We start from the raw sequence: 27,648 nt of genomic DNA, 5'->3' as shown, positions 1-27,648 counted from the left end.
ATTCTTCGCTTTGAAAATAAATGATCCAACTAATTAAGGAATTGGTTTGATGAAAAAAAAAACTAATGAAAGGAATTGAAAATAAAAACCCTGGTATAGAATGAAGCTTCAGTTCTTGTCCTCTTAAGACTGTATGAACAGAAATTGAATGTTCTTAGAGGTACATAAACAATCACTATCTTTGAATAGCCAGATTACAAAACCAGAGTTTAATATTAGTAGTCTCTAAATTTGACAAATTCATCAATTCATCCATATATGAATTGATGACTCTATGTCACTATATATGTTTATATGTGTGTGTAATATATCTGGACTATTAATCGACATGGTGTGAGAAGTAATAACATGGATGAAATGAAGCATTAGGAAAGCAAACGGTTAAGAAAAAACATAATTATTGCACTATATCAAAGTATATAACATACCACGGGTTGTTTTGTTGAGTTAAGCTTGATAACCAAGCAAACTTAAAAGGCGATTAGGACAAGGATATGTTAAATTGAGATCTTAACATATCCTTAGGAGAAAGTTTAGGAAATAATCATTTTCTTAGGAAAAAAGAATAATAGGATTCTAAAAGCTTATAAATAGAAGCCTTGTGTTTTAGGTTTTTCTATTGAGAGAGATTGTAAGCTTGAGAGAGATAAGAGAATTCTGAGAGAGAGAGAGAGAGCTTAGTGTTTTGAGCAAGTTTCACTAAGATAATAAAAAAGTTTTTTATGCCCTGTCCTCACCATGACAAATTACACCGTATGGATAATGCGAATGGAAGCCATGCTCAAGGTTCACAAGGTTCAACAGATGAAGAGAAGAACGATCTAGCAAGAGTACTCTTATTTCAATCTATTCCGGAAAACCTAGTTTTACAGGTTGGACGCCTTAAGACTGCGAAAGAGATTTGGACCTCAATAAAAACAAAGTATATGGGAGCTGAGAGAGTCAAAGAGGCAAGACTTCAAACCTTGCTTTCAAACTTCGAGAGAATAAGGATGAAAGAGACGGATATAATTGATGATTTTTCGGGAAAACTAACAGAGCTTGCATCTAAGTCATCTGCCTTAGGAGTACCTTTTGAGGATTCAAAGCTCGTTAAGAAATTTTTTAACAGTCTTCCTAGACGCAAGTACATTCATATCATCGCCTCTCTCGAACAGGTGCTTGACCTCAACAAAACAAGCTTTGAAGACATAGTTGGAAGATTGAAAGCCTATGAAGAGAGGATCAACGAAGAAGAAAATCTCTTAGAAGATCAAGGGAAACTCATGTATGTGAATAATGAATCTCAATCATTACATGAACCTGCAAGCTATAACAGAGGACGAGGAGGTCGTACTGCTGGTAGAGGAAGAGGACGAGGGCGTGGGAGAAAAAATTACCGAGGGCCTCAAGATAAGTCCAGAATTGTTTGTTTTAGATGTGATAAGTTGGGGCACATGGCGTATGATTGCCCTGGTAGGTTGCTAAAACTGCAAGAAATTCATGAGAATGATGGTGATTCGACACACGAAGCTGAGGAGCTGATGATGCATGAGGTTGTTTATCTCAATGAGGAGAAAGTGAGACCAAAGAAGTATGAGTATCAAACCGATGTTGCCAACGTTTGGTACCTTGATAACGGGGCGAGTAATCACATGAGTGGCAATAGGATGTTCTTTAAAAAACTGGATGAAACAATAACAGGGAAGGTTCGGTTCGGAGATGACTCAAGAGTTGACATTCTGGGAAAAGGTTTTGTGTTATTCGTCAGCAAGAGTGGCGATCACAAGGTCTTGGCTGATGTTTACTATATACCAAAGCTGAGAAGTAATATCATTAGTCTTGGACAGGCAATTGAGTTTGGATGTGAAGTTCGAATGCGAGACAAGATTTTAACTCTCCATGATAACAAAGGGAAACTACTTGTTAGTGCCACAAGATCGCAAAACCGGCTCTACAAGGTTCACATGGAGGTTGAGAATGTGAAGTGTCTTCAGACCTCTGTTTCAATTGATGCTGAACGATGGCACGAGAGACTAGGACACATTAACCGAGAGACAATGAAGATGATGGTTAAAGAAGAAGTGGTTACAGGCTTACCGAGGATATAAATAACAAAGGAGACTTGTGAATCTTGTTTGCGAGCAAAACAAACAAAGACTGGTTTTCCCCAAGCTACATCATTCCGAGCGTCACAACCGCTGGAACTTGTACATGGGGATCTCTGTGGTCCTATCACACCCTCTACAGCCTCGCAGAAGAAGTATATATTTGTCTTGATCGATGATCATTCACGTTATATGTGGTCCATTCTTCTAAGAGAGAAAAGTGAGGCCTTTGATAGATTCAAGGCATTCAAAGCAACGGTTGAACAAGAAACAGGACTGCTAATCAAAACATTCCGAACAGACAGAGGAGGAGAATTTACTTCGATTGAGTTCAAAGATTTTTGTGAACAGAACGGAATTCAGAGACATCTAACAGCTCCATACTCGCCTCAACAAAATGGAGTTGTTGAGAGAAGAAATAGAACACTAATGGAGATGACTAGGAGCATTCTTAAGCACATGAGTGTTCCAAATTTCTTATGGGGAGAAGCAGTGAGGCATGCGACATATTTGATTAATAGAGTCGCAACTAGAGCTTTGAACAAACATACACCCTATGAGGCACTAAAGGGAAAGAAACCGAATATCAATCACCTTAGGGTGTTCGGGTGCATTGGTTACACTAGTGTAGAGACACCACATCTCAAGAAATTGGATGACAGATCAAAGACGTTAGTGTACCTCGGGACAGAGCCGGGATCAAAGGCATATCGACTTCTTGATCCAACAACAAGAAGAATAACGGTTAGTAGGGATGTTATCTTCGATGAGAATAAGAGTTGGAAGTGGAATAGTATCGAAGGTGATACTAGTGAAGATAGAGAAAAGGAGAAGTCTCCTTCTCCAACCAGAAGTATCTTTTGCCTATTGCTGTATTCTCTTAACTTTTTAGTTTTCATTTTATCTCAATGTTTTTCCATTTTCACACAATGCTGTTATATACACACAAGAAAATAGATAAATCAAATATGCAAACTAAAATAGTAGTATTAAATGTTTGGTTTTGAAATCCGTCTCTTCGGACTGTGTGATTATTTATGTAATTCGAAGTGCATTCAATATTCTATCCATGCACCATTTTGGCGACAAGAATCAAACCCTCTTTTGTTTTCAATTGGGTACCATATACCACGCCAATTAGCAATTTTACTAACAGAAAAGATGCATTGATTTGTTCTTACCGATTCATTTACCCGTCTGAGTTGATTTACATATTTCTTTAATAAAATCTAGTGTCCAAATAATATTTTGAACCAATGAAATTTGCAACCTAGTGTTAGTTTCATAAAAATGTGATTTCTCTGTCAAATTTTGGAGTTATATAAATTTAATTTCATTATCTAGATAATTTTATATAATTTCAAAATTATAATAAATACTAAAAATACTATTGTAGTGTATTTGCCTTTTAATCACTGGTACAGTATAAATCGGTTTCAATCTCTATTTTATTCTGGTTCTATTTCATTGTGTAAACCAGGTTAGGATGTGTATATAAGGCATACTATGTACATTTTATCAGATTAATGAGAATGAGATTAATTAGTTCATTTAGTAAAATGGTATCAGAGCAAAATCACGATCATAACTAATTTTCTCATCTCGATTCCCAAAAAAAAAATTTCTCGGAAAAATTCTCATTCACTTCTTCCGCAAAACCGTTTCAGATTCTGTTCTTCAGACTTCGATCATCAATCTCTTCTTCGTTTGATCTGATTTCTCACAGTCAACAATGGGAAAATGAAATTGCAAGTCGAAGTACAGATCTATCTCACCAGATCCACCACAAACCACATCGCTGAGATCTCGCGAGCTACCATATGGTTCCGTTCAAGCTCGTCGCGACTCCGATGTTCAGGAAATCAATCAAACTCGAGCGATGTTTCCCAAAGGTTCTCCACATCACTTCGAGGTATCAGATTCACCAGATAATGTTCATAGTCCTTATCATCTTCATAGCGCAGATCATCCATGATTAGTTTTGACTGCTAGTCTGTTAGATGGAACTAATTTTGGAACTTGGGTGGTTGCTATGACTACTAGTATAGAGGCTAAGAACAAACTTGGTTTTCTAGATGGCTCTATTGTGCAACCTGATGAAAATGATCCGTACTGCAAGATCTGGTCTAGGTGCAACAGCATGGTCAAATCCTGGTTGTTGAATAGTGTTACTCCAGAGATCTACACAAGTATCCTCTACATCAAGAAGTCATCGGATATTTGGAAGGATCTCCACACACGATTTCACAAATCCAATTTGCCAAGACTTTACAAGATTCGCCAGCGGATTCACTCTCTATGTCAGGGCAGTATGACTCTATCCTCTTATCACACACACACACTCAGTCTTTATGGGCAGAATTAAGCAGTCTTCAAGCTACAGCTCACTCTGTTGAAGCTTTAATCATAGAAAGAGAAATCAATCGTGTCATAGACTTCCTTATGGGACTCAATGATAACTATGATACGGTTAGGAGTCAGATTCTGATGAAGAAAACTCTGCCTACTATGTCTGAGGTTTACAATCTACTTGATCAAGAGGACAATCAGAAATCAGCTCGTCTACCTTCTCACTCTAGTGTTGATCCTACTGCTTTTCAAGTATCCAACACTCAAGTTCAAACAAATGCAGTTACTTCAGGACAAGGACAACCATATGGTGGTGATACAGCTTATCAGAGGAAAGACAAGCCAATTTACACATTGCTGAGCGATAATACAAAAGAGTTGGTTATCCGGCTCACTTCAAGTCGAAACATAGAGGATCTTCTTCTACTCCGGCTTTGGCTAATGTAGCAATTGGTGAAAGTACAGAAACTCTCAGCACTGGGTCTGATGATCTTACTCCAACACAAATTCAACAACTCATGTCATACCTTAGCACCAAGCTTCAGTCTCCAAGCACCATCACCAAACCTGAAGTTCACTCTGTCTCGGTTTCCAAACCTTCTTCTTCAACAGTTTGCCCCATTTCCGGTAAGTTTTACCCCTCTATCCTATGTTCTTTTTCCGGAAATGTTAGGCCTTATGTATGTTCTGTTAATAGCAATGCCATTGCTATTAACACTTGGGTTGTGGACTCCGGAGCTTCGCATCACATTTGTCATGATAAAACTTCTTTTTTCAATCTTACTATCCTCACAAACACTACTGTTTCCTTACCTAATGGCGGCCTTGTGAGCATTGTCAAGTTCAACCTTCTTAGTGTCAGCTCTCTTGCTAAACAATTAGGATATGGGGTTTGGTTTAATGACTATTCTTGTGAAATTCAGGATCGTACTCAGGGCCTAATGATTGGGAAGGGTAGAGAAGTGGCAAACCTCTATTTTTTGGACATTGATTCTCTTTCTTTGTCAGGTATCCCTCTAAATAATATTCCCGTTTTTGCTAATGTTGTCTCTAGTCATGAATTGTGGCATAAAAGGCTAGGACATCCCTCTATGTCTAAGTTGTTACCTATGCAAAACATTTTAGATTTTCCTAAACAGAAGAATAATTCAGATTCTCATTGTAAAATCTGTCATCTTTCAAAACAAAAACATATTCCTTTTGTTTCTCATAATAACATCAGTGATAAACCTTTTGATCTCGTTCACATAGACACATGGGGGCCTTTCTCAGTTCCTACTCATGATGGTTTTAAATATTTTCTCACTATTGTTGATGATTGCTCTAGAGCAACTTGGGTTTATCTTCTTAAACAGAAATCTGATGTTTTACAAATTTTTCCAACCTTTGTTACGATGATAGAAACTCAATATGAAACCAATCTTAAGGGGGTTAGATCCGACAATGCTCCAGAACTTAATTTCAAAGATCTTTTCCAATCTAAAGGCATCCAATCTTTCCATTCTTGTCCTGAAACTCCACAACAAAATTCTGTTGTGGAAAGAAAACATCAACATATCCTCAATGTAGCTAGAGCTTTGTTATTCCAATCTCACATTTCTATTTCTTACTGGGGTGATTGCATTCTCACTGCAGTTCACCTAATTAATCGTTTACCAGCTCCTATTCTCGATAATCAAAGTCCTTTTGAGGTTCTCACAAAGAAACAACCAGATTACACTCAACTTAAAATCTTTGGTTGTCTTTGTTATGCTTCTACCTCTCCCAAGAACAGACATAAATTTGATCCTAGAGCTAAGGCTTGTGTTTTTCTTGGATATCCTTCTGGATACAAAGGATACAAGCTGCTTGATCTTGAGAGTAACAATATCGTTATCTCAAGACATGTGGTGTTCCACGAAGAGCTCTTTACTTTCGTAAAATCAGATCTCTCTCCAGCTAATGTAGACTTTTTTCCTGATCTGATTCAAAAATCTCATGTGTCATCTGACTTATCTGGTGAAGATACTTCTCTATCTTCCCCTTCTGTAGAGGTTCAGCCTTCTGCTAACCCTATAACTGATGTTCCTGAGTCTTCTACTCACACATCTCACAGGAGAACAAAAACACCTGCTTATCTTCAGGATTACTACTGTCATTCAGTAGGGTCCTCAACCATACACGAAATCTCCCAATATCTATCTTATGGTAAACTCTCTCCAGTTTATTATTCTTTTTTAGTCTCCATTGATAAAGAACTTGAACCCAGAACCTATACTGAGGCAAAGAAACATAAGGTTTGGTGTGGTGCCATGGGGACTGAAATTGATGCTTTGGAAATGACGGGTACTTGGGAGATCTGTTCCTTGCCTCCAAATAAGATTCTGATTGGTTGTAAGTGGATTTTCAAGATCAAGTTTAATGCCGATGGAAGTGTTGAACGGTATAAAGCAAGGTTAGTTGCTAAGGGTTACACACAAGAGGAAGGTGTTGACTTTCATGAAACTTTCTCTCATGTTGCCAAACTCACATCTGTTAAGCTACTCCTTGATATCTCGGCCGTTCATGGGTTTTCTCTAACTCAACTTGATATATCTAATGCTTTTTTAAACGGTGATCTTGATGAGGAGATATACATGAAGTTACCACCTGGCTATGCATCAAGTAAGGGGGACTTTCCTCCCAATGCAGTTTGCAAGCTCAAAAAGTCTCTATACGGTCTTAAGCAAGCTTCTAGACAGTGGTTCCTTAAGTTTTCTACTACTCTTATCACTTTGGGGTTTACCACTTCATATTGCGATCACACTTGTTTTTTTAAGATCACAGGGACAGTTTTCATGTGTGTCCTGGTGTATGTGGATGACATTCTCATTGCCAGTAATAATGATGCAAAGGTTGATCTTCTGAAGGAACAGCTCAAATCTCATTTCAAACTTCGTGATTTGGGGCCTTTGAAATATTTCTTAGGTCTGGAAATCGCAAGATCAGCTTCTGGAATTACCGTTTGTCAACGAAAGTATGCTATGGATCTGTTAGATGATACTGGTATGTTGGGCTGCAAACCGTCTCATGTTCCTCTTGATCCTGCCATCAAACTTTTGAAAGATACAGGAGGTGCTTTTGTTGATGCTAAGTCCTATAGACGTCTCATTGGTCGTCTGATGTATCTCCAGATCACAAGACCTAACTTAACCTTTGCTGTTAATAAGCTGAGTCAGTATTCAGAGGCTCCTCGGAAAGATCATTGGCAAGCTTTACACACTATTCTGGCATATATCAAAGGAACAGTGGGTCAAGGCTTGTTCTACTCCTCCAAGTCTGAATTGCAGCTCATCGGTTATGCGGATGCTGACTATGGTTCGTGCTTGGATTCCAGACGATCTACTAATGGCTACTGTTTCTTCTTGGGTTCTTCTCTTATCTCGTGGAAGTCTAAGAAGCAACAGGTTGTTGCTAAATCCTCGGCGGAGGCTGAATACCGAAGTTTATCTTTTGCCTCTGATGAACTCATGTGGCTATCGTTCTTCCTCAAAGAATTTCAGGTTCGTCTTGTCAAGCCTACTTTCTTTTACTGTGACAACGAAGCTGCGATCCATATTGCTCGCAACCCAGTCTTTCATGAGCGCACAAAGCACATAGAAAAAGACTGTCACAGTGTTCGAGAACGGTTACTTGCAGGTTGGTTTCAATTGATTCATGTTTGTTCTTAGGAACAAGTTGCAGATCCGTTTACCAAAGCGTTACATCCTGCTCTGTTCCACTACTTACTAGGCAAGATGGGTCTTGTCAATATCTTTGTCCCATCTTGAGGGGGACTATTGTAGTGTATTTGCCTTTTAATCACTGGTACAGTATAAACCGGTTCCAATCTCTATTTTATTCTGGTTCTACTTCATTGTGTAAACCAGGTTAGGATGTGTATATAAGACATACTATGTACATTTTATCAGATTAATGAGAATGAGATTAATTAGTTCATTTAGTAAAAAATACATTAGGAAATAAGATATCACGATTTGTTTATTTTAATAATTTTCAGAAATAATGAAAATATTCTGATTAGGTGTCTAGGAAACTCTTGAGCTTGGCTTGTTCGCGTGGATAAACGAAATCTTAAGATTAGTTCTGCTTTCACTTATTTATTCGAATCTCAAAGCAACCATTTCCTAAACATGAAAGTAGAAGATTCTCCAATAGGGAAGCTTGTGTCACAGCCAATTCCACTTTCTTTCTTGTTGGAGTAACCCGGATATTGCCATGTGCCAAACTCCACTTCTCTGGAAAACAACAAACCCATTTCTGAACCCAAATCTTTTATATTCCAACTGGCAAAGGGATATGCCGTCTTATGAGTCACATGAATCTCTCCGTCGTAGTATTTAACCATCTCTTTAGCACTCCTCAAAAATGCTCTCACCACTTCTTGGTGTTTCCTGTGTCCTCACTCACAAGTATACACAAACATTTGTTTACTACACCAAAAAATTGCAAAACTACATCTATGTACCATACAAAAAAACAAAAATTACGAACATGATGGTGTGGATCTCATGTTCGCGACCAAAATGAAACCTTGCATGAGGAAAATTAAAGATGATTCTATCATATAGAATCGATCTGACGACACGATAATCTGTGTTCATGGAGTGCACATTAACACCGTGGACGACAGTGCATCCAAGTCTCTCCAACTCTTCTACATTATTTTTCGCATCCTTGTACTTTAGCTCTAACTCCACTACAACAACAACAAGAGTAAGATTGAATTAACCGCAAATTTACGTGTCAATAGTATTGTATTCGTCATATAAGGGAAAATACAAACACAAACAAAGAATGATGATCTCAATGTTAGAGATATGATACAGATACGCAATCACCTTTTACGTGTCAATAGTATTCTTTTCCCCTTTCCTAAATATTCTAATTCTTTATCGTCTATCTCCCTCTACATCTCTTTCTCCCTCGCCATGGCTGCTGAAACAGTCGACACAACCTCAGGCCTCCTCAACATCAACATGGTGAATATCACCAAACTCACGGCTTCCAACTACATGACGTGGAGTCTTCAAGTCCACTCACTCCTCGATGGTTACGATCTCGCTGGCTTTCTCGACGGATCCTCTGTTCCATCCGATCAGACCACCGTCGTCAATGAGCAATCAACACCGAATCCAGCCTATGCAAAGTGGCGACGTCAGGACAAGCTCATTTACAGTGCCCTCCTTGGTACTCTCTCTTCCTCCATTCAGTCAGTCGTCTCCAAAACCACATCTGCTGCCGAGATGTGGAAGAAAATCAATGCTACCTATGCCAATCCGAGTTGGGGACACATCCAACAACTTCGAATCCAACTCAAACACTACACAAAAGGTGATCAATCGATTGATGTATACTTACAAGGCCTCACCACACGATTTGACCAACTCGCTCTGCTTGGCAAGCCTGTCGAACATGAAGCTCAGATCGAGTTTCTTCTTGATGGTCTCCCTGACGAGTACAAGTCCGCCATCGACCAAATGGAGGGTCGTGACACGCCACCCACCATCACAGAAGTTCATGAGAAACTCCTGAACAAGGAGGCAAAACTGCTCGCCATGAACAAATCCCTCACTAGTGCTGTCCCCATCACAGCGAACGTTGCTGCAACCCGCTCCCGCTCACATCAAGGCAAGTCCAATCCTCGCCACCAAACACACTGGAACGCTGGCAACAGTCAACACCACTCTCAGCCACAACGCCACGACAACCGTCTCTCCAAAGGGTACCAGGGTCGCTGTCAACTGTGTGGTGTCTTCGGCCACAGTGCCAAACGTTGCACCTTTCTCCAGCAACACCAACAGGTCGCAACTAATGGTCTGCTTCCAACTCCATTTCGTCCCTGGCAGCCTCGAGCAAACATGGCTGTCATGCCATCCAACAACTCCACCCCATGGTTGCTGGGCAGTGGTGCTACGCATCATATGACCAGTGACTTTGCCAACTTGGCTGTGCATCAACCATATCAAGGGGACGACGCGGTTCTTCTTGGTGATGGTTCGGGTATTCCTATCACACATATTGGCTCCCTCTCATTACCTTCTTCATCTCGTCCTTTATCTCTCACAAGTGTCTTATGTGTACCTCATATCCGCAAAAACCTTATATCTGTTTACAGACTCTGCAATGCTAATAAAGTTTCTGTTGAATTCTTTCCAGCTTACTTTCAGGTGAAGAATCTCAGCTCGGGGTCCCGTTGCTCCAAGGCAAGACCAAGGATGAGCTGTATGAGTGGCCTCTATCCCCATCTACCATCCAATCCTTCTTCGCCTCCACCATACCAACAATAACCATGACCGATTGGCACCACCGCCTCGGCCATCCCTCTCTTTCAGTTATCAATAAAATTGTTTCCAGTTTTTCTTTACCTTGTACTCAATCAAACTCACAGTCTTCTCTATGTTCAGACTGTGCCATTAAAAAAACACACAAATTACCATTTTCCCAAACCTCTATCACCTATTCCCGTCCCCTTGAATACATCTTTACCGACCTATGGAGCTCTCCTATACTTTCTGTTGACAATTATAAATACTACCTTGTCCTAGTTGATCATTATACCCGTTACACCTGGCTCTACCCTCTCAAACTCAAATCCCATGTCCGTGAAACCTTCAAAACCTTCAAAGCCCTGGTTGAAAACAAATTCAATGCAAAAATTGGGACTCTCTTCTCGGACAATGGCGGTGAGTTCATTGCTCTTCGCTCATTCCTTGCTGATACGGGCATCTCTCATCTTACCTCTCCACCGCACACACCAGAACACAATGGACTCTCAGAGCGTAAACACCGTCACATCGTCGAAACGGGACTCACGCTCCTCACCCATGCCGGCATGCCAAAAACATACTGGTCTTACGCGTTTCCCACTGCAGTCTATCTAATCAACCGTCTCCCAACACCGGTTCTCAACATGGAGTCACCATTCAAGCTTCTATTTGGCACCTCCCCTAACTACACCAAACTTCGTGTCTATGGGTGTCTTTGTTTCCCGTGGCTGAGACCATACAACAACCACAAACTCGAAGATCGTTCCACACCTTGTGTGTTCATCGGTTACTCTCAATCTCAAAGCGCCTACTTGTGTCTTCAACCAAGCTCCAATCGGATCTATGTTACACGCCATGTCAAATTCGATGAACACTCCTTCCCCTTCCACCGCTCCAATCCACCGTCTCTCACTTCCGACCCGACACCTCCGTCACCCTCTCCGCTAATCACCACCATACCACTTTCTCAGCAGCCACCACCGACCACAACAACCCATCCACTCCCTGAAACACCACCACTCTCGCCTCTCATACAGCCACCTCATTGGGACCCGCAAACTCGGATTCTCACTTGTCAATACCGGACTCAACATCGACTTCAACAGCAGACTCGATTTTTCCCTCATCACCTTCGGCCACGACTTCAGTTTCAGATTCCAATTCGGGCCCATCTTCGGCCCATAACAGTTCTGGACCTCCACCAAGCCCAACAACGCAAGTGGATCAGTCCCCATCCACGACCTCTTCTTCTACGACTTCGACACCACAGCCGGCTCCAATACCCATCGTTGACCCACCGCCGGCAAATCACCACCCGATGGTCACTCGTCGGAAAAACCAGATTTCAAAACCAAATCCAAAATATAACTATGAAGCTGCTCTCTCCCGAAGTATACCGGCTGAACCCCAAACTGTCAAACAAGCTCTTGAGGATAAGAAGTGGCGAGGTGCTCTCTCCGACGAAATCACTGCCTTTGCCCGCAATCAGACCATGGAGCTCGTACCTCGTCAACCCCACTTCAATGTCGTTGGTTGTAAGTGGCTTTTTAAAAACAAATTTAACTCTGATGGTTCCCATCACAGGTGTAAAGCACGTCTTGTTGCCAAAGGATTTAACCAGGAGTACGGTAGTGACTACACTGACACCTTCAGTCCTGTCATCAAATCCACAACGATTCGGTTAGTCCTTGATGTTGCCGTCACAAGATCATGGCCTATTCAACAACTCGACCTCAATAACGCCTTCCTCCAAGGAACTCTCGATGAGGAGGTCTACATGGAACAACCACCTGGATTCATCGACTCTGATTACCCGGATCATGTCTGTCGCCTTCGGAAAGCCATCTACGGACTTAAACAAGCACCACGTGCGTGGTACAACGAACTTTGCAATTTTCTCATCAGCCTTGGATTCCGCAACTCTTTGTCCGACACATCTCTCTTTGTGCTCCAAGTTGGCCATGAATTTATTTACCTCCTTGTCTATGTTGATGACATTCTTGTCACAGGAAGCAGTCAAGCGGGCATCCAAAACATTCTTCATTTGTTAGCTGAACGTTTCTCCGTTAAAGACGCAGAGGACCTGAACTACTTCCTTGGTATTGAAGCTCACCGAACGTCACAAGGCCTCCATCTCTGCCAACGGAAGTATATCCTTGATCTCCTCCATCGTTACGACATGACAAATGCCAAACCTGTGATGACACCGATGGCTTCCTCTCCCAAGCTGACTCTCACAACCGGTGCTCTGTTAGCCGATCCCACCAAGTACCGTCAGTTAATAGGCGGCTTACAATACCTTGCCTTCACCCGTTTAGACATTGCCTATGCTGTCAACAGACTCTCACAGTTCATGCACAAACCAACAGAGGCCCATTGGCAAGCTGCCAAGCGCATCCTCCGATATTTGGCTGGTACGCTCACACACGACATCTTCTTCTCTGCAACGAACAAACTCATTCTCCACGCTTTCTCAGATGTTGACTGGGCCGGAGACTCAGATGATTATGTCTCCACCAATGCATATGTAGTCTATCTTGGTCGACATCCAATCTCTTGGACATCAAAGAAACAGAAAGGCGTCGCTAGATCATCAACGGAGGCTGAATATCGAGCTGTCGCCAACACTTCCGCTGAGCTAAACTGGGTCTGCAATCTGTTTACCGAACTTGGAATAACTATCTTGAGCTCCGACACATGATTGGAGTGACACAAGTTCCTCCATCTTGAAGGGGTGTGTTAGAGATATGATACAGATACGCAATCACCGTCAACGATATGATTGAGATATGCAATCAAGACACAACCTTTGATTGATTAGCTTTAGGAATGTTCTATAATTAGATTAACCTAGAGTATCCTCCCATAACATTCTTGTATATATATATCTCTGTACGAACCTATGTTAATACACACAACTCATATTCTCTACACTCAATACTATAAAATGATTTTATAGAGATCAGATTATGTCGATACGCTGCAGATGAATGATATATGTAGCTACCTCGAGTATCTAGAGAAGTTGCAGTGATGTTAGTAGCCGTACCAAAGGCTCTGGCAAGGCATAGAGAAAAGGAAAAGTCTCCTTCTCCGACCAGAAGTATTTGATGTTTATTATTGTAATGACTACAGTATAAAGTTTGAGAAACCTCCATCTCGTCTTCATGCATATGCTGCTTTCACCATGCATTATATATAGTTTAATTATAAACGGATATGAATGCATGGATCAAAGAGTTTTTTCTCTGTGTTAATTTGGCTCTTCGAACTTTGTGAGTATTTATTTGCTTTCAACATGCATTCACGATTCTCATTCATCTGCCATATATACATCTTGAGAGAGTTTTAAACCTTCTTTTTTTTTTACCAGCGTTATTAATACTTTTGGAATGCTAATTTCAAATGTGAATGTTAATTTCCAACATACGAATTAAATCAACCCTATGATTATGAAGTTCCAACATGCGATGCGAGCATAAAAGACAGTGTTGTAATTTGTTATTTTTCCCGAAATTTATTACACTAACAGAAGTATATACATATATACAATTTCTTCCATGGCAAACCAGAGCTCGACATGAATATGGTCAAACCGCACAATTCCTTTCTTGTTCGGATTGGTGATGTGCAATTGCAATAGCATATTCCCGTTGAAATAAACGACTCAAGAACAACTTTGAATTTATAATTAAGCTCTATATAGTAAAAAAAAATTAAGCTCTATATAGTAATAAGATATATTGGGTATATGTTAGAATCTCATTAGTAGTTTTTGAAATTTCTTTACTATATCAAGTTGTGAACTTAAAAATCAAATAACCAACATAATTAAAGTGTACCATAAAAAACTAACAATGCTGTTTACTGAATATTTTGTAGCAAATTTTGAAGCAAATTTTGAGCATATGGTTTGCAAGCTCAAAATCATAGAACTGAATTAACTAATACTTCAAAAGTAAAACATTAATTAAAATGTAAAGAAAATTCAACCAGTGATAAAATAATGTACAAAATATAATGAGCCCAAAACAATTAAAAACTAATTAATTTACATTAGACTTAAAACATCATATAATTTAGAATAAAAATTATTCTAGTAAATCAACTATTAAAAAACGAAAGGAGTATTGAATAAACGTAACTACTGTTAATTGCAAACCTATAGTGAAATACAGTAAATCTTCTAGACAATTCAACTAGATTTTTCAAATAATTTGATCTCAGATTTCAAAGGGACTATCTCTTTATTTTTTAGGAAACGAGAAACATGAAATAAACAACCATTGTTGAAAGGACAAAAATAAAATCCCAACATGCACTTTATAGAGAAACGATGTTCCTTAGTGATGAAGTGTTTAGGGAGCCACACCTAACGACACTAACATTATCAAAAAGAAAAGATCAAGAATACAAAAAAAAAAACCTGATTCAAATCATATCGAAACTCAAAAGCAGCAATACGCATTCTAATTACGTAGCTTAAATGATTTATTTATTTAAGGCTATATCGTAAGATAATCCAAAGTATTAGTAAAACAACTAAAAATTATATATTTAATATTACATTATATATTAACATATATGTTTCCATCTTTTGTATACAATAAAGTTCAATAAATAAATGCAAAAAAGTTTCAAAAATGATGCATGGTGCAACTCTACAAAACAAAACCCATCCCATTAAGGAAAAGCTCCCTCCTTTTTTCCCACTCACAATCTCTCTTTATAAAAAAAAAATTAATATTAACTTTTAACTTTTGTTTTTTCTATTAAACCAAACACCATTACACATTCCCAAAATTTCCTTTCATTCAACACACATCTTAGTTCTCCTCACACCATCAACACATCTTAGCTTAAACTCCATAGACCTTCTTCCTCTTCTAGTTCTTCAACAAGCTATCAAGACATAAAAAACCCATGTCAAATCTTCATCCACCGCAACCGTCCGAAACACCTCCATGGGAAACGCCGTCTTCAAAATGGTATACTCCAATAAACACACCATGGAGAACAACTCCAAGAAGCACAAATTCAACTCCGAGTACAACACCAATAGCTCTTACCGAAGTGATTGTGTCTAAATCACCTTTATCTCGCCAGAATAGCCCTACAACGCCTAAGCTAGACGGTATCGAAACACAGCCTTTACACGAGACGCTGGTTCTCTTGCAGCTAAGAACAACCCGAACCAGTCCATGGATCTGGTGTGGTGCAGCTTTGTGTTTTATCTTCAGCATACTTCTTATAGTCTTTGGGATTGCTACTTTGATTCTCTTTCTCGCCGTCAGACCAAGAACCCCTGTTTTCGACATCTCTAATGCAAAGCTCAACACCATTCTCTTCCAGTCACCCGTTTACTTCAACGGTGATATGTTGTTGCAGTTGAATTTCACCAACCCAAACAAGAAACTAAATGTGAGGTTTGAGAATCTTCTCGTAGAGCTCTGGTTTGCCGACATAAAGATTGCCACACAAGGTGTCTTGCCGTTTTCGCTAAGAAACAGTAAGACTAGGCTAGAACCGATCCGTTTGATTTCAAATTCGATCTTCTTGCCTGTAAATCATATAATTGAGCTCAGAAGACAAGTGACCAGCAACAGGATAGATTATGAAATCAGAAGTAAGTTCAAAGTGAAAGCTGTTCTTGGCTTTGTTCCTTATTCGTATTGGCTGCATGGGAGTTGTCAGCTTCAATTGACCAGTCCACCAGCCGGTGGCTTAGTTTCTCGGAACTGCACTACTAAAAGATGGTGAAGAACAGCGGTCATCTTCAAATTTTCTAGCTTTGCCACTCTTATTTTGCCCATTCACAAGATGTAAAGAGGAATCAAGATTCAATAGACTCTGTGCAAGAACCGAGATAAGAGTCTGTTCTGTATTGGTAAGATAGATTAGTAATTATGATTGGTGTAATTAAATGAGTCAAAGAGATAATTCTTATAAGGCCATATATTATAATCCCTTATTCCAACATGCTACAAGATTACTAAAATCTTATCCATATTTGATCCACAAGACACAATCTCAAAGAACAAGGATCTCACAGTAAATTCCTATGTTGGTTCCTTAAGTGTTTAAGTAATCAAAAGAATTATATTCAAAGTAAAAAGTGAAAGTGCAACAGAGCTCCGAAGGAAACAGGCAGCTGTGAAGTGTCTCAGAGGGTTGATATGCTGACGTGGCGCGACGTGCTGACGTGGAGAAATATTGTGGACACAATGACAAGCTGCGTGAGAAGGAAGGAAGAAGAGATCAAGATATACTTGAAGATATTAAGAGTATATTTGATTAGTTGGGATAAGGGAAGATATTCTCTTAGGGATAATGAATAATTCATTTTAGTTAGGATACACAAGATCTAGGTTAGAGATCGTGTGTGTGGGGTTATAAAATGACGAGGGCTAGCCGAAAAAAGAGTTAGCACTCGTGGGATAAAGTTGTGAATTTTGTAAACCTTCAAGCAAGTACAAAAGCTTTGAAGGTGAGTATGGGTGATATACTCTTTTAGATCTACACATGGTGGTGTTAGATAGATAGGAGAGTGAGCTTTGTTTTTCAAGTCTTGAAAGAAACGAGGGTTTTTATAAGATTGATTAAAAGCGTTTGCTTGGGGCGTTCCAAGTGTAGTTTTTGTGTGTTGTGTTATCTCTATACCTTTACAATTGGTATCAGAGCGGACACCTGATAAAACTCTGATATATTTTTCAACAGGTGAGATCTTGCGACTAGGGTATGGAGAAATCACTGGAGGTTGTTACGTTACAAGGGCTATTGAAACTGGATCTGGAATGTTTCGGTTACTGGAAAGTCTCGATCCAGCAAGTAATCTCAAGCATCGACATGGAAGCTTGGTTTGCAGTGGAGGATGGTTGGACGCATCCAACTGAGAAGAATGAAGATGGTGAATTGGTGCAAAAACATAGAAAGAAGTGGCCTGCTGAAGAAAAGGCTGAAGCCAAGCACAATTCGCAGGCCCTGTCAGTCATCTTCAAATCTCTGCCAAGAGATATCTTCAATCAAGTTCAAGGTTGTGTGTCGGCTAAAGAGGCTTGGGACATTCTCGTAGTCACATTTGAAGGAACTACTCGAGTTAGGCGCACGAGGTTGGACAATCTTGCATCTGATTTTGAGAATCTTCAAATGACTGAAACCGAATCTGTGGCGGATTACAGTAGTCGGTTGAGTGGTATTGCTCAAGAATTTGTTGTTTTGGGTAAACGATACAAGGACAAGAAGTTGGTCAAGAAATTTCTCAGAAGTCTACCTGACAAGTTTCAGCCGCACAGATCTGCTATTGATGTGTCTTTGAATTCAGACGAACTCAAGTACAATCAAGTTGTTTGGATGATGCAGGCGTTTGAGATGCAACTAAAGAAGAAAGAGAAAATGAATGATAAGTCATTTGCTCTTAAAGCTGCAGAAGAACAGAAGCTTGTTGAATCGCAGGAGCTTGAAGACGAAGAAAAGGTTGGTCTGTTGGTTAAGAAGTATTTTCGCAAGATGGAAAGAGGCAGCGGAAGGGAACTCCATCACTTGCAAGTGCAGATCCTGTCAAGGGCTTCAGGAAGAATGATAAGTCAGAACGTCAGTGTGCTGAGTGTGAAGGATATGGTCATTACAAGGCTGAGTGTCCAAACAACAAACGGAAGCACTCTCTACAATGCTATGGATGCAAGTGTTTTGGTCATACCAAGACTGATTGCCCCTCCCAAGGAAGTAATCAGAAGTCCTACATCACATGGAGTGAAAGTGATTCTGATGAAGAAGATAACAAAGGTGAAATTGTGAACAATTTTGTGGCTCTGCTGGGAGTAATCGAGGAAGATGAAGAAGATGAAGTTCTGTTGTTGAAAGAAGACATTGACAAGACAATTGAGTCAGACTCAGATGGGGAAGAGGCAGGTTTGTCGTTGGAAGATCAGATAAGTCTTCTTATTCAGACCATTGTGCAAAAGACTCAAGATAACAGTGAGTTGTCTGCCGAGAGAGATACGCTTAGATGAACATTGCATTGTTGGCTAAGGAACTAAGTGAAGAAAATGTAAGAAAGAAGACATTGCCAGGTTAAATGCGGTTAAATGCATGGATGCTTGTTTGACAAGTTCAGTAAAAAATGGGGAGATTGAAAGTGCAACAGAGCTCTGAAGGGAACAAGCAGCTGTGAAGTGTCTCAGAGGGCTCATATGCTGACGTGGAGAAATATTGTGGACACAATGACAAGGTGCGTGAGAAGGAAGGAATAAGAGATCAAGATATACTTGAAGATATTAAGAGTATATTTGATTAGTTGGGATAAGGGAAGATATTCTCTTAGGGATAAGGAATATTTCTTTTTAGTTAGGATACACAAGATCTAGGTTAGAGATCGTGTGTGTGGGGTTATAAAATGACGAGGGCTAGCCGAAAAAAGAGTTAACACTCGTGGGATAAAGTTGTGAGTTTTGTAAACCTTCAAGCAAGTACAAAAGCTTTGAAGGTGAGTGTGGGTGGTATACTCTTTTAGATCTACACATGGTGGTGTTAGATAGATAGGAGAGTGAGCTTTGTTTTTTAAGTCTTGTAAGAAACGAGCGCTTTTATAAGATTGATTGAAAGCGTTTGTTTGGCGCGTTCCAAGTGTAGTTTTTGTGTGTTGTGTTATCTCTATACCTTTACAAAAAGTCTCACAACATGGAGTTGTTCTTTAATTGAAAGCCTTTAACTTAAAGTGAAGCTAGAACTGATTGGCTAAAGCTCAACTAGCTTACGCGGGACAAGCATGTAAACTTGATTGTATAAGATTAAAAGCCTTAAGTCGTAGCAAAATCTCTAAACAAAAGCTAAAGTAAAAGGACCTAAAATTAATTCTAGTGTATAGATATACTGATTTATAGAATATTAATTTATAGAAGTTTCAACATGTTGAATCAAAATGATTTAATTAAGATTGAGAAAAATATAAGCACAATATAAATTAAATATATGCAAATTTTAAGCGAAAAAGCTCAAAATATTCAAATGAATTAATTAAAGAACAGAAATCATCATACATAGTTACATATTATATTATATATGTGGATCATATGGATTAATTTTTCATATTTGAACCCTATTATATATAGTTTGTTGTATAATAGATTTAGGAAAGTATGTACATTGAAAAAAAAACTAATAATGCATGTATGAATGAGTGAAAGTAGGCATATTGTGTTTGTTTTGTTGTAGGTATGTATGATGTGAATAACCCGTAACCACCTGAGAAACGTATCCCTCAAGTTAAAGGGCACAACAAAAGAATCGGTTAATTAATCTAAACTTTAGTTATCGCGAATTGGTTTACTCAATTGTATTGTATGTGAATAAGCGGGCTCATTTTCTCATAACAGGCCTAACGGGGCCGCGAGTTTCAAACCCATTTATGTATGATGTATTTGGATCGGTTATAATCGTACATAGTATACACACCCGGTTAATTCATATCAAAATTAAAGTTTGGAGAAACTCATGCATGCATGGGGCATTGGGGGGGGGGGGGGGGGGGCACATGACTTGAAAATCATGAGATGATGTAATTGTTAGTATGTCACAGTACATGGATCGAACACATGAAGTGGTTCCCGTACATTCCGCATAATCATCATTATAAAGCTTTTGGTTGCTTCTGTCTGTTGCGAGACTTCGTAATCCTTTCTTTTCATATTCATTTTTTAATGCTGAATAAATATCTTAGGGAACTGTCCAAAGTCCAAACTACACAAATAGTTCCATATAAGTTTTCTAATGCTGATTTCGTATGCTTTCGTCATAGTTGTTCCAAATACGAAAAATTAACCACTAATACCACGACCATTCGTGATGGACCCTGAACCTAAACCGAACCCGAATTTAAACCGAAATGCCCACCCCTAATACAAACTAAACTTTACTCCTGGCATTTTCTTTTTAAAAAATGTGAGGATAATATTACTCTTTGCACTATAATGGCCGCAGATTGACAAAACTCAAAATTCAGACTAATTTTCGGAAGTCGCTGTCAAAAAGTCTTGAACTTAAATAGACAAACATAAACACACAAAAAGCAACCCCGCAAAACTGAAAACTGTCGTTCTTACATTTGGTTTAGGCATGTGCACTTCTTATTATTGTGTACACACAAACTTTTTTTTTTTTGTTAGCTTAAAAAGGTTATTTGAGCCTCGAGTCATCATCTTCAATCTTATATTATATATAGAAACCAAAATATATACATATTTATTGTATGTAAGATGATAAAAATTGGTGATCGTTGGCTGGAAAGTCATTGTTATTCAGACAACACATGATCATGTGATGGGGTGGCGCGTGGGTCCACGTGATCCCACGTCGAAAGCCTCTCTTCTCAATTTCACAAAATTAGCAAACATCCAAAAGATTTTATATAACTAGATTATTGAATAAAGAAGAACGAATCTTTCCTATGTATATAACTCCAAACACTCCCGGCCTTTTTCCTCCAGTTTTTATTTCTTGAATCCTCCAAAATTACAAAAACAAATACCTTAAAATTTTATATAAATAATATACTCAACATGTTCTATTTTTGGATAATATAATTGTGGGTCGATGAAACTAATCCTCTTCTTCCTCTTTTATCTACGCACTATGCACGCGCATATACAACAAATTTATTTCTGCAATGGTCAGACAAATTGGATTGAATATGCATTATTCTTGGATCTATGAATTTTCGGTTTATCTCTAATTATTTTTGTTCAACTTATATAAGATAATAACAAAATAAATCACTTCCAATCTATTGCAATTATTGTACTTTACAATCTTCAACTCGTTTGCAAGAAAATAAAATTAAAACTCACAAACCAAAATAATAAGCTAAACTTAGATCTCCCTTTCCTGATTCTAACAAATCATTGACAACAAATATTCACACACTTTTTTATAAAATGTTATCACCCTAATCGTAGTAGACGTTGTGTAGTTTTCTTTTATACGGATTCATCGGAAAAAGCAAACGAACAATTAGATGAACCTCGAGGAGTACTGACAATTTTCTCTGGTGGTAACGGTTGCGGCTGCCATTTCTTTCCTTTTTTCATCATATCGGTTTCCGATTGCTCAATATCAAATTGCCTAATCTCTTTAAGCATTGCCACAATGTCTTTCATCATAGGCCGATCGGCTGCCTTATTGCTCACGCAAAGAAATGCAACGGCTAAGGTTTGTAGCATCTCATGCATTATAGGATCTGCCCGTCCGCGTAGTCTCGGATCAAGAACTTCTCTAGGATCTTTCTTTCCAGCTAAATGATCTCTCACCCATTGAACCAAATGAGCACCTCCCGGTAGATCCGGATCCAATGGATGCTTCCCGGTTAAAACTTCTAGTAACACCACTCCATAGCTATACACATCACTCTTCTCGGTTATATGTTGCATTGAAGCATGTTCTGTAAACCAAACAAAATAATATCCGTTATAAACTCTACATTTTCAAATAGAAAATTTATAAACGTAAATATCAAAATTCTGAATTTTACCTGGAGCCATGTAACCATAAGAACCGGCTAACGGAGGACGGTTACTCAATTTCGACGAATCTCCAACGATTACTCCCTCACCGGAGACGATTTTAGCTAAACCGAAATCGGCTAAGTAAGATTCGAACCGGGAGCCCAATAAGACATTCATAGCTTTAACGTCACCATGTAGAATCGGAGGAAGACAATCATGGTGAAGATAAGCTAGTGCATGTGCAACGCCTAAAAGAACGTCGTAACGTGCTTCCCAATCAGGTCCTCCACTTCCTTTACCAGCACCATGAAGCAGAGAGCTTAAACTCCCGTTAGGAAGATAATCATAGAACAAGAGTTTCATATTCCGGTTCGAACACCAACCCAAAAGTCGGATTATGTTCCGATGTCGAATCGAACCAAGAGCGTTGATCTCCGAGTTAAACGCACCGTTTTCTTCCTTTGACCACATCTTTTTCACGGCCAACGTTTCACCCGACGGGATTGTGACTCTGTAAACAACACCGGAGCTTCCAGTTCCGATCACGTTAGCTGAAGTTAGATTCTTGACGATGTCGTCGATGGAGAAATCGAGTTTTTGATACAGAGTCACTTCCCAAGAATCTAGCTCCTCATGTTTTCCGGCGACTTTTTGTGCCTTGACGATAGTGTAAATCGCCATGAGAACAAGAACGACGCTTGCTGCGACGAGGATCGACATGGTTAACTTCACGGCGGAGCGGTGTCGGGTTTGGATCGCGTTCTCGGGTCGGGTTGAAAGGAAAATTCCTTTGTTTGATTCAAGAACAGAGAGTGGCAGTTTCCGGAAAAACAGAGTGTTCGGTAACTCGCCGGAGAATTCGTTGAATGAGATGTTGAGTGAGACGAGGTTCTGTAGATCAGCTAAGACGTTTAGGTTTCCGGCGAGTTTGTTGTGAGATACGTCGAGGGTTCCGAGATTAGTGAGACTGGAGAATCTCGACGGGATCACTCCGGCGAAGTTGTTGCAGCTGAGATTCAGAGAGATCGCAAGAGACGGGATACGTCCAAGTTCGTTTGGGATTTCTCCGGTGAACTCATTATCGCCGAGGTTGAGAAGCTGTAAACTCCGGCAAGAAGAGATCTCTCTAGGGATCTCACCGGTGAATCGGTTCTTGGCGAGGTTAAGCTTCGTGAGTTCGGTTAACGATCCGATTCCGGTTGGTAAAGAACCGGTTAACGAATTATCTGATAAATCGATGAACTGTAAACTCTTCGGAAGCATACCGGGTAAACCACCGGTTAAACCGTTCGAATGTAGATCGACGAATTCGAGACTTGTACAACCGGAGATCGCCGGAGGAATGTTTCCGATGAGACGATTCTCGCTTATATCGATAAAGTTGAGGTTTTTCAGATTCCCAATCTCCGCCGGAATATTCCCAGCGAGTCTGTTTCCGTTGAGTCGAAGCCGGTACAGATTCGTGCAGTTTCCAATATCCGGCGGTATGGCTCCGGATAAGTGGTTAGAGATAAGGAGAAGCTTCGTGAGGTTTCGTATCTCGAAGACTCCGTTAGGGATTGAGCCAGAGAGGTTGTTGTAAGAGAGATCAATCGCTTGAAGCTCTTGGCACTGAGATAGAGACTCCGGTATTTTTCCGGTTAACTGATTCTGCCACGCGAAGAACATCGTCAAGCTTGTTAATTTCCCGATCAACGGCGGAATCTCGCCGGAGATTTGGTTGTTGTCGATCTCTAGATGTGTTAGCTTCGTGCAATTCGCTAGCTCTTCGGGGATCGTACCGGAGAGCTGGTTAACGCTGAGCTGAAGCTCTTGGAGATTCGGAAGGTTTCCGAAGCTTCTTGGGATGTTTCCGGTGAGGAGGTTTTCGGATAAGTCGACGAGGAAAAGGTCCGGGCAGGTTCCGAGCTCAGTTGGGATTTTTCCGACGAGGTTGTTTTGCCATAAGAGAAGACTTTGAAGCTTCTTGAGACGTCCGAGTGATACAGGAATGGAACCAGAGATTGAGTTTTGGTACAAGTAGAGGTTTTGAAGCTCTGTGCAGTTACCAATCTCATCAGGGATTGGACCAGACAAGAGCGCTGTGTACAGAGCTATTGTCTGAACTTTTTTCAAGTTTCCGATCGACGCCGGGAGTTTACCGGAGAGACTTGTCTCGGCGAGACCTAAAGTCACAAGACTCTCGCAATTACCAATCTCCCAAGGAAGCTCACCTCTTAAGTTCTTGTTACCACCAGCACGGAAGATTTCAAGACTCTTGAGCTCTCCGACGGTTCTAGGAATCTCTCCGGCGAGTTTATTGTCGAAGAGTTTAAGCTCGACGAGGTTAACGAGTTCCCCTAGCTCCGACGGAATCACACCTTCGAGATTGTTTGTGTTGAGAGACAGAGTCTTGAGTTTCTTGAGCTTGAAGATTTCAACTGGGATTTCACCGGAGAGAACATTATCAGCTAGATCAAGAACTTCTAGTTCCGACAAGTCTCCGAGCTCTTTAGGGATTGAACCGGTGAGATTAACGGAGGTTAAAACTAGTGAAGTCAGAGACTTTAACTTCAGGAGATTCGTCGCCGGAAGAGGACTTTGAAAGTCCATGACTTGGAGTTGTATCTCCGAGACTTGACCTCTCGCGTTGCATTTGATTCCGAACCATTGACAAGGATTGGATTCGGAGGGTTTCCAAGAATACAAAGCGTCTCCGGAGATGTTTAACTGAGATTTCCATGAGAGGAGAGCTAGACCTTGTTCGTCTATGGAGAAACAGGGGATGAAGAAGAAAACAGAGGAGTTAAAGAGAAAGAAGAGGAAGGGGAAGAAGCAGAATCTAGGGTTGCGTGGCATTGGTGAAGAGGGAGAGGATGAGGAAGAAGAAGTGAGAGAGAAGTGCGTTGGGATTGTGAAGCGAAGAACCCCATGGATTTGGTTTTTACTTTGTTTTTATAGAAATATATATATTTTTTTTTTAAAACAGAGCAAACCAAAGGAGAGAGAAGTAGAAGAAGAGTAGCAGCAAACGAAGATCTCGATCCCCAAAAAGCACCTCTACCTTTTTTCCTTTATTATTATTTTCCAATTTTTTTTAACTTTGTTTATTTAAATTTTTATTTTATTTTATTAGTTTTGTGAACAAAATAGAAAAAGAATTGAAATTGAGTTAAAGAAATACTAAAAGACGATTATTTATTTTGGGGTTATATATAAATGATGCATATTTTAAGTGAGTGTTTATAATTTTCTTCTTTTATACAGTAGTTGTATGTTAGTGGATTTATTTGTGGTAAACCACCTTTTAGATGAGGCATGCTAATAATACTTTTCATAAATGGTAATTAGACAAAATAATTTACTATTAGTAATCGAAAAACCTATAGTATACGGCTCCAGATTCAAGTTACAACTCCTATTGACCTAACTATAACATGCGAGTCATACATCATATAAGAAAGAAAAAGAAAAGGTTATCAAATCAGAAAATGACTTGTTAAAATTGATTGGCCCTATTGTTTTTGGTATTTTCAGGAAACAAAAAGAAGACAATGTTACACAAATCAATAATAATTTCTAGTTACAAATCATGATATTTGTTGAATACTACCACACATTATTATTGATAAACAATGCTTGACGTAATTGTTTTCTTTAACACTTGCAAAGACGATTTTAGAAACTTTGGATTGTGATTATTTGTTTTTGATCAACAATGCTTCACATAATTGTTAGTTTTTGTTTACTTCGGGGGAGTCGGAATTGGGTACACGTATATATAACTGTAATATGGAGAGATCTACTTTGGAACCTTTTCTGATATAGTATAGATTACAGTATTAAATTAGTAGTTGGAACATGGAATCTTGAAGAGAGTGAACTGCACATGCAAGCTAAGAATTTATGTGAAAAGATTAATTAATTTTACTAATGCTCATCTCTGCTCATCTTGTCGGTCCATTTCATTCGCTGTAATTATATGATACATATGCTATTATGCTAATATTAGCTAATATATATATATATATATATATATATGTGTGTGTCAGTGTGTGTATATACGTTTGCTCATACACATGTATATGCAATTATGCAAGCTCAAAGAGTAAAGAAGTAATAACTCTATATTTTGTCTACGTTGTCTACTAAATAAAACATCAAGTCCAAGCACAGCCAATCGACTATAGTTGTAGTTGCTAGCTAGTAAATATATATTGTAGATGTTCATACCAATTTAAGATGCCACAGAAAACTTAAATATATCAAGATTTGTAGTTATTTCGGAAAAGAAAAGAAGAAAATGAAAAAACAGCAACATTTACCTACCTTTTTCTTAATTGCACTTTTAATAGTTTGTAAGGTATATTAAATTAAGATGACGATGTTTAGATCCAACTTCTTGGACAGAAGTTTTAAGAATATTGATTACAAAAATTAAGAGAGGGGAGAAATGGACAAAACAAAACAGAAAAAATGGAAAAGATAAAGTAAATTAAAATTAAGATCATGGGTCAAGCATCATTAGGGTCAAGAAGATTATATATAAAGATATAACAAAGAAGATTACATATAAAGATATAACACCACACCTCTAGTCACATGCCATAGAAGCATCAAAAGATTAAATAAGAGTATCAATAGATATATTGAGAGATGGTCATGTGCATATCAGCATATCTATACACATATTTACACTAAATTTATAGTAAAGTAAGAGAAAGCATTGCGACAACATGGTTTTATTCTGCAGGTAATTAATTATGGAATAGTGTGTACTCTAATTACCGTAAATTGCACTTGAATAAGATGGTGATACTAAATATCAATCACGTATCACGAAATGTGTTTCGTAATATGTAATTTTTGTTTTACGTTACAGACAACATATATTCTCTCGTTTAAAAGAGTCTTTTTCCTTTTGAAGAGTTACATTGATGGTAACAACTAACAAGCTAAGTAACAAGTTTCTTTCTCACGAAAATATATACAAATATCTCTTGCGTTTACTACATTTGTATAATATACACATACTAATTATATGCACAAACAAGTGGGGATGTCTAAAAGTGATCAAACTTGACTACTAGTGAGTAAGGTGTTCACTGACCTCAACTTTAAGACCAAAAATTTGCTAAAGTTTAGAGTTCGTTTTCGCTGTGTGTACACTTTGATCATTTGGATTCGGCTCCAAAGTTTTGATGAACCTTGATTTACAACTTTTTTCTTTAGTTTTTAACTCATTTTTTGTATAGTTTTGATAAATATATTCATAAGTAAGAGATACGAACATGAGTGGGAAGAGTTAAATGAATATGGTCCATAAAGAGGAAAAATAAAAAGGGAAATAATAAGACCAAAAACCAAAAACCAACAAACAAGAAGGAAGTAAAGAGACAGCAAAAGATGCTAGAGAAAAGACAAGCACCCAACTGTATTTTTTCCAAACTT

The 27,648-nt window shown here is 39.0% G+C and overlaps 3 protein-coding genes and 1 pseudogene across 3 annotated transcripts; 2 read left to right on the top strand and 2 right to left on the bottom strand.

Annotated features, from left to right (window-relative positions):
* Positions 1–3,819: 3,819 nt before the first annotated feature.
* Positions 3,820–5,394, top strand: LOC147923022 (uncharacterized; annotated as a pseudogene).
* Positions 5,395–8,565: 3,171 nt separating this feature from the next.
* LOC104763489 (uncharacterized protein At4g26485-like) lies at positions 8,566–13,881 on the bottom strand. Its single transcript, XM_087500180.1, has 3 exons — positions 13,731–13,881; positions 8,949–9,153; positions 8,566–8,848 (listed from the first exon to the last, which is right to left on the bottom strand). The coding sequence occupies exons 1-3, from the start codon at positions 13,879–13,881 to the stop codon at positions 8,566–8,568; spliced, it is 639 nt and encodes a 212-aa protein (XP_087356306.1).
* Positions 13,882–15,519: 1,638 nt separating this feature from the next.
* Positions 15,520–16,702, top strand: LOC104761656 (uncharacterized). The gene has a single exon (XM_019240233.2). It carries the CDS (start codon positions 15,647–15,649, stop codon positions 16,481–16,483), a length of 837 nt encoding a protein of 278 aa, XP_019095778.2. The 5' UTR covers positions 15,520–15,646; the 3' UTR covers positions 16,484–16,702.
* A 4,775-nt stretch (positions 16,703–21,477) lies between these two features.
* LOC104761655 (leucine-rich repeat receptor-like serine/threonine-protein kinase RGI4) lies at positions 21,478–25,393 on the bottom strand. Its single transcript, XM_087499099.1, has 2 exons — positions 22,245–25,393; positions 21,478–22,154 (listed from the first exon to the last, which is right to left on the bottom strand). Exons 1-2 carry the CDS (start codon positions 25,054–25,056, stop codon positions 21,694–21,696), a joined length of 3,273 nt encoding a protein of 1,090 aa, XP_087355225.1. The 5' UTR covers positions 25,057–25,393; the 3' UTR covers positions 21,478–21,693.
* Between the last annotated feature and the right edge of the window lie 2,255 nt (positions 25,394–27,648).

This window comes from Camelina sativa, chromosome 18, assembly GCF_030686135.1.
Source record: "Camelina sativa cultivar CO46 ecotype springtype chromosome 18, ASM3068613v1".
Classification (NCBI taxonomy): Eukaryota; Viridiplantae; Streptophyta; class Magnoliopsida; order Brassicales; family Brassicaceae; genus Camelina; species Camelina sativa.
This window is presented reverse-complemented; position numbering and strand designations above follow the sequence as displayed.

Bases quoted from the DNA above. Each gene is read 5' to 3' on its own strand.
- LOC104763489 (XM_087500180.1), bottom strand. From the start codon at position 13,881: ATGGAGGTTTCTCAAACTTTATACTGTAGTCATTACAATAATAAACAT. The intron at 9,154-13,730 runs GTAGCTACATAT...TTGTTGTTGTAG, and splicing joins AACTTCTCTAGATACTCGAG to TGGAGTTAGAGCTAAAGTAC. The intron at 8,849-8,948 runs GTTCGTAATTTT...GTGAGGACACAG, and splicing joins CATGAGATCCACACCATCAT to GAAACACCAAGAAGTGGTGA.
- LOC104761656 (XM_019240233.2), top strand. From the start codon at position 15,647: ATGTCAAATCTTCATCCACCGCAACCGTCCGAAACACCTCCATGGGAA.
- LOC104761655 (XM_087499099.1), bottom strand. From the start codon at position 25,056: ATGCCACGCAACCCTAGATTCTGCTTCTTCCCCTTCCTCTTCTTTCTC. The intron at 22,155-22,244 runs GTAAAATTCAGA...TTTGGTTTACAG, and splicing joins TTATGGTTACATGGCTCCAG to AACATGCTTCAATGCAACAT.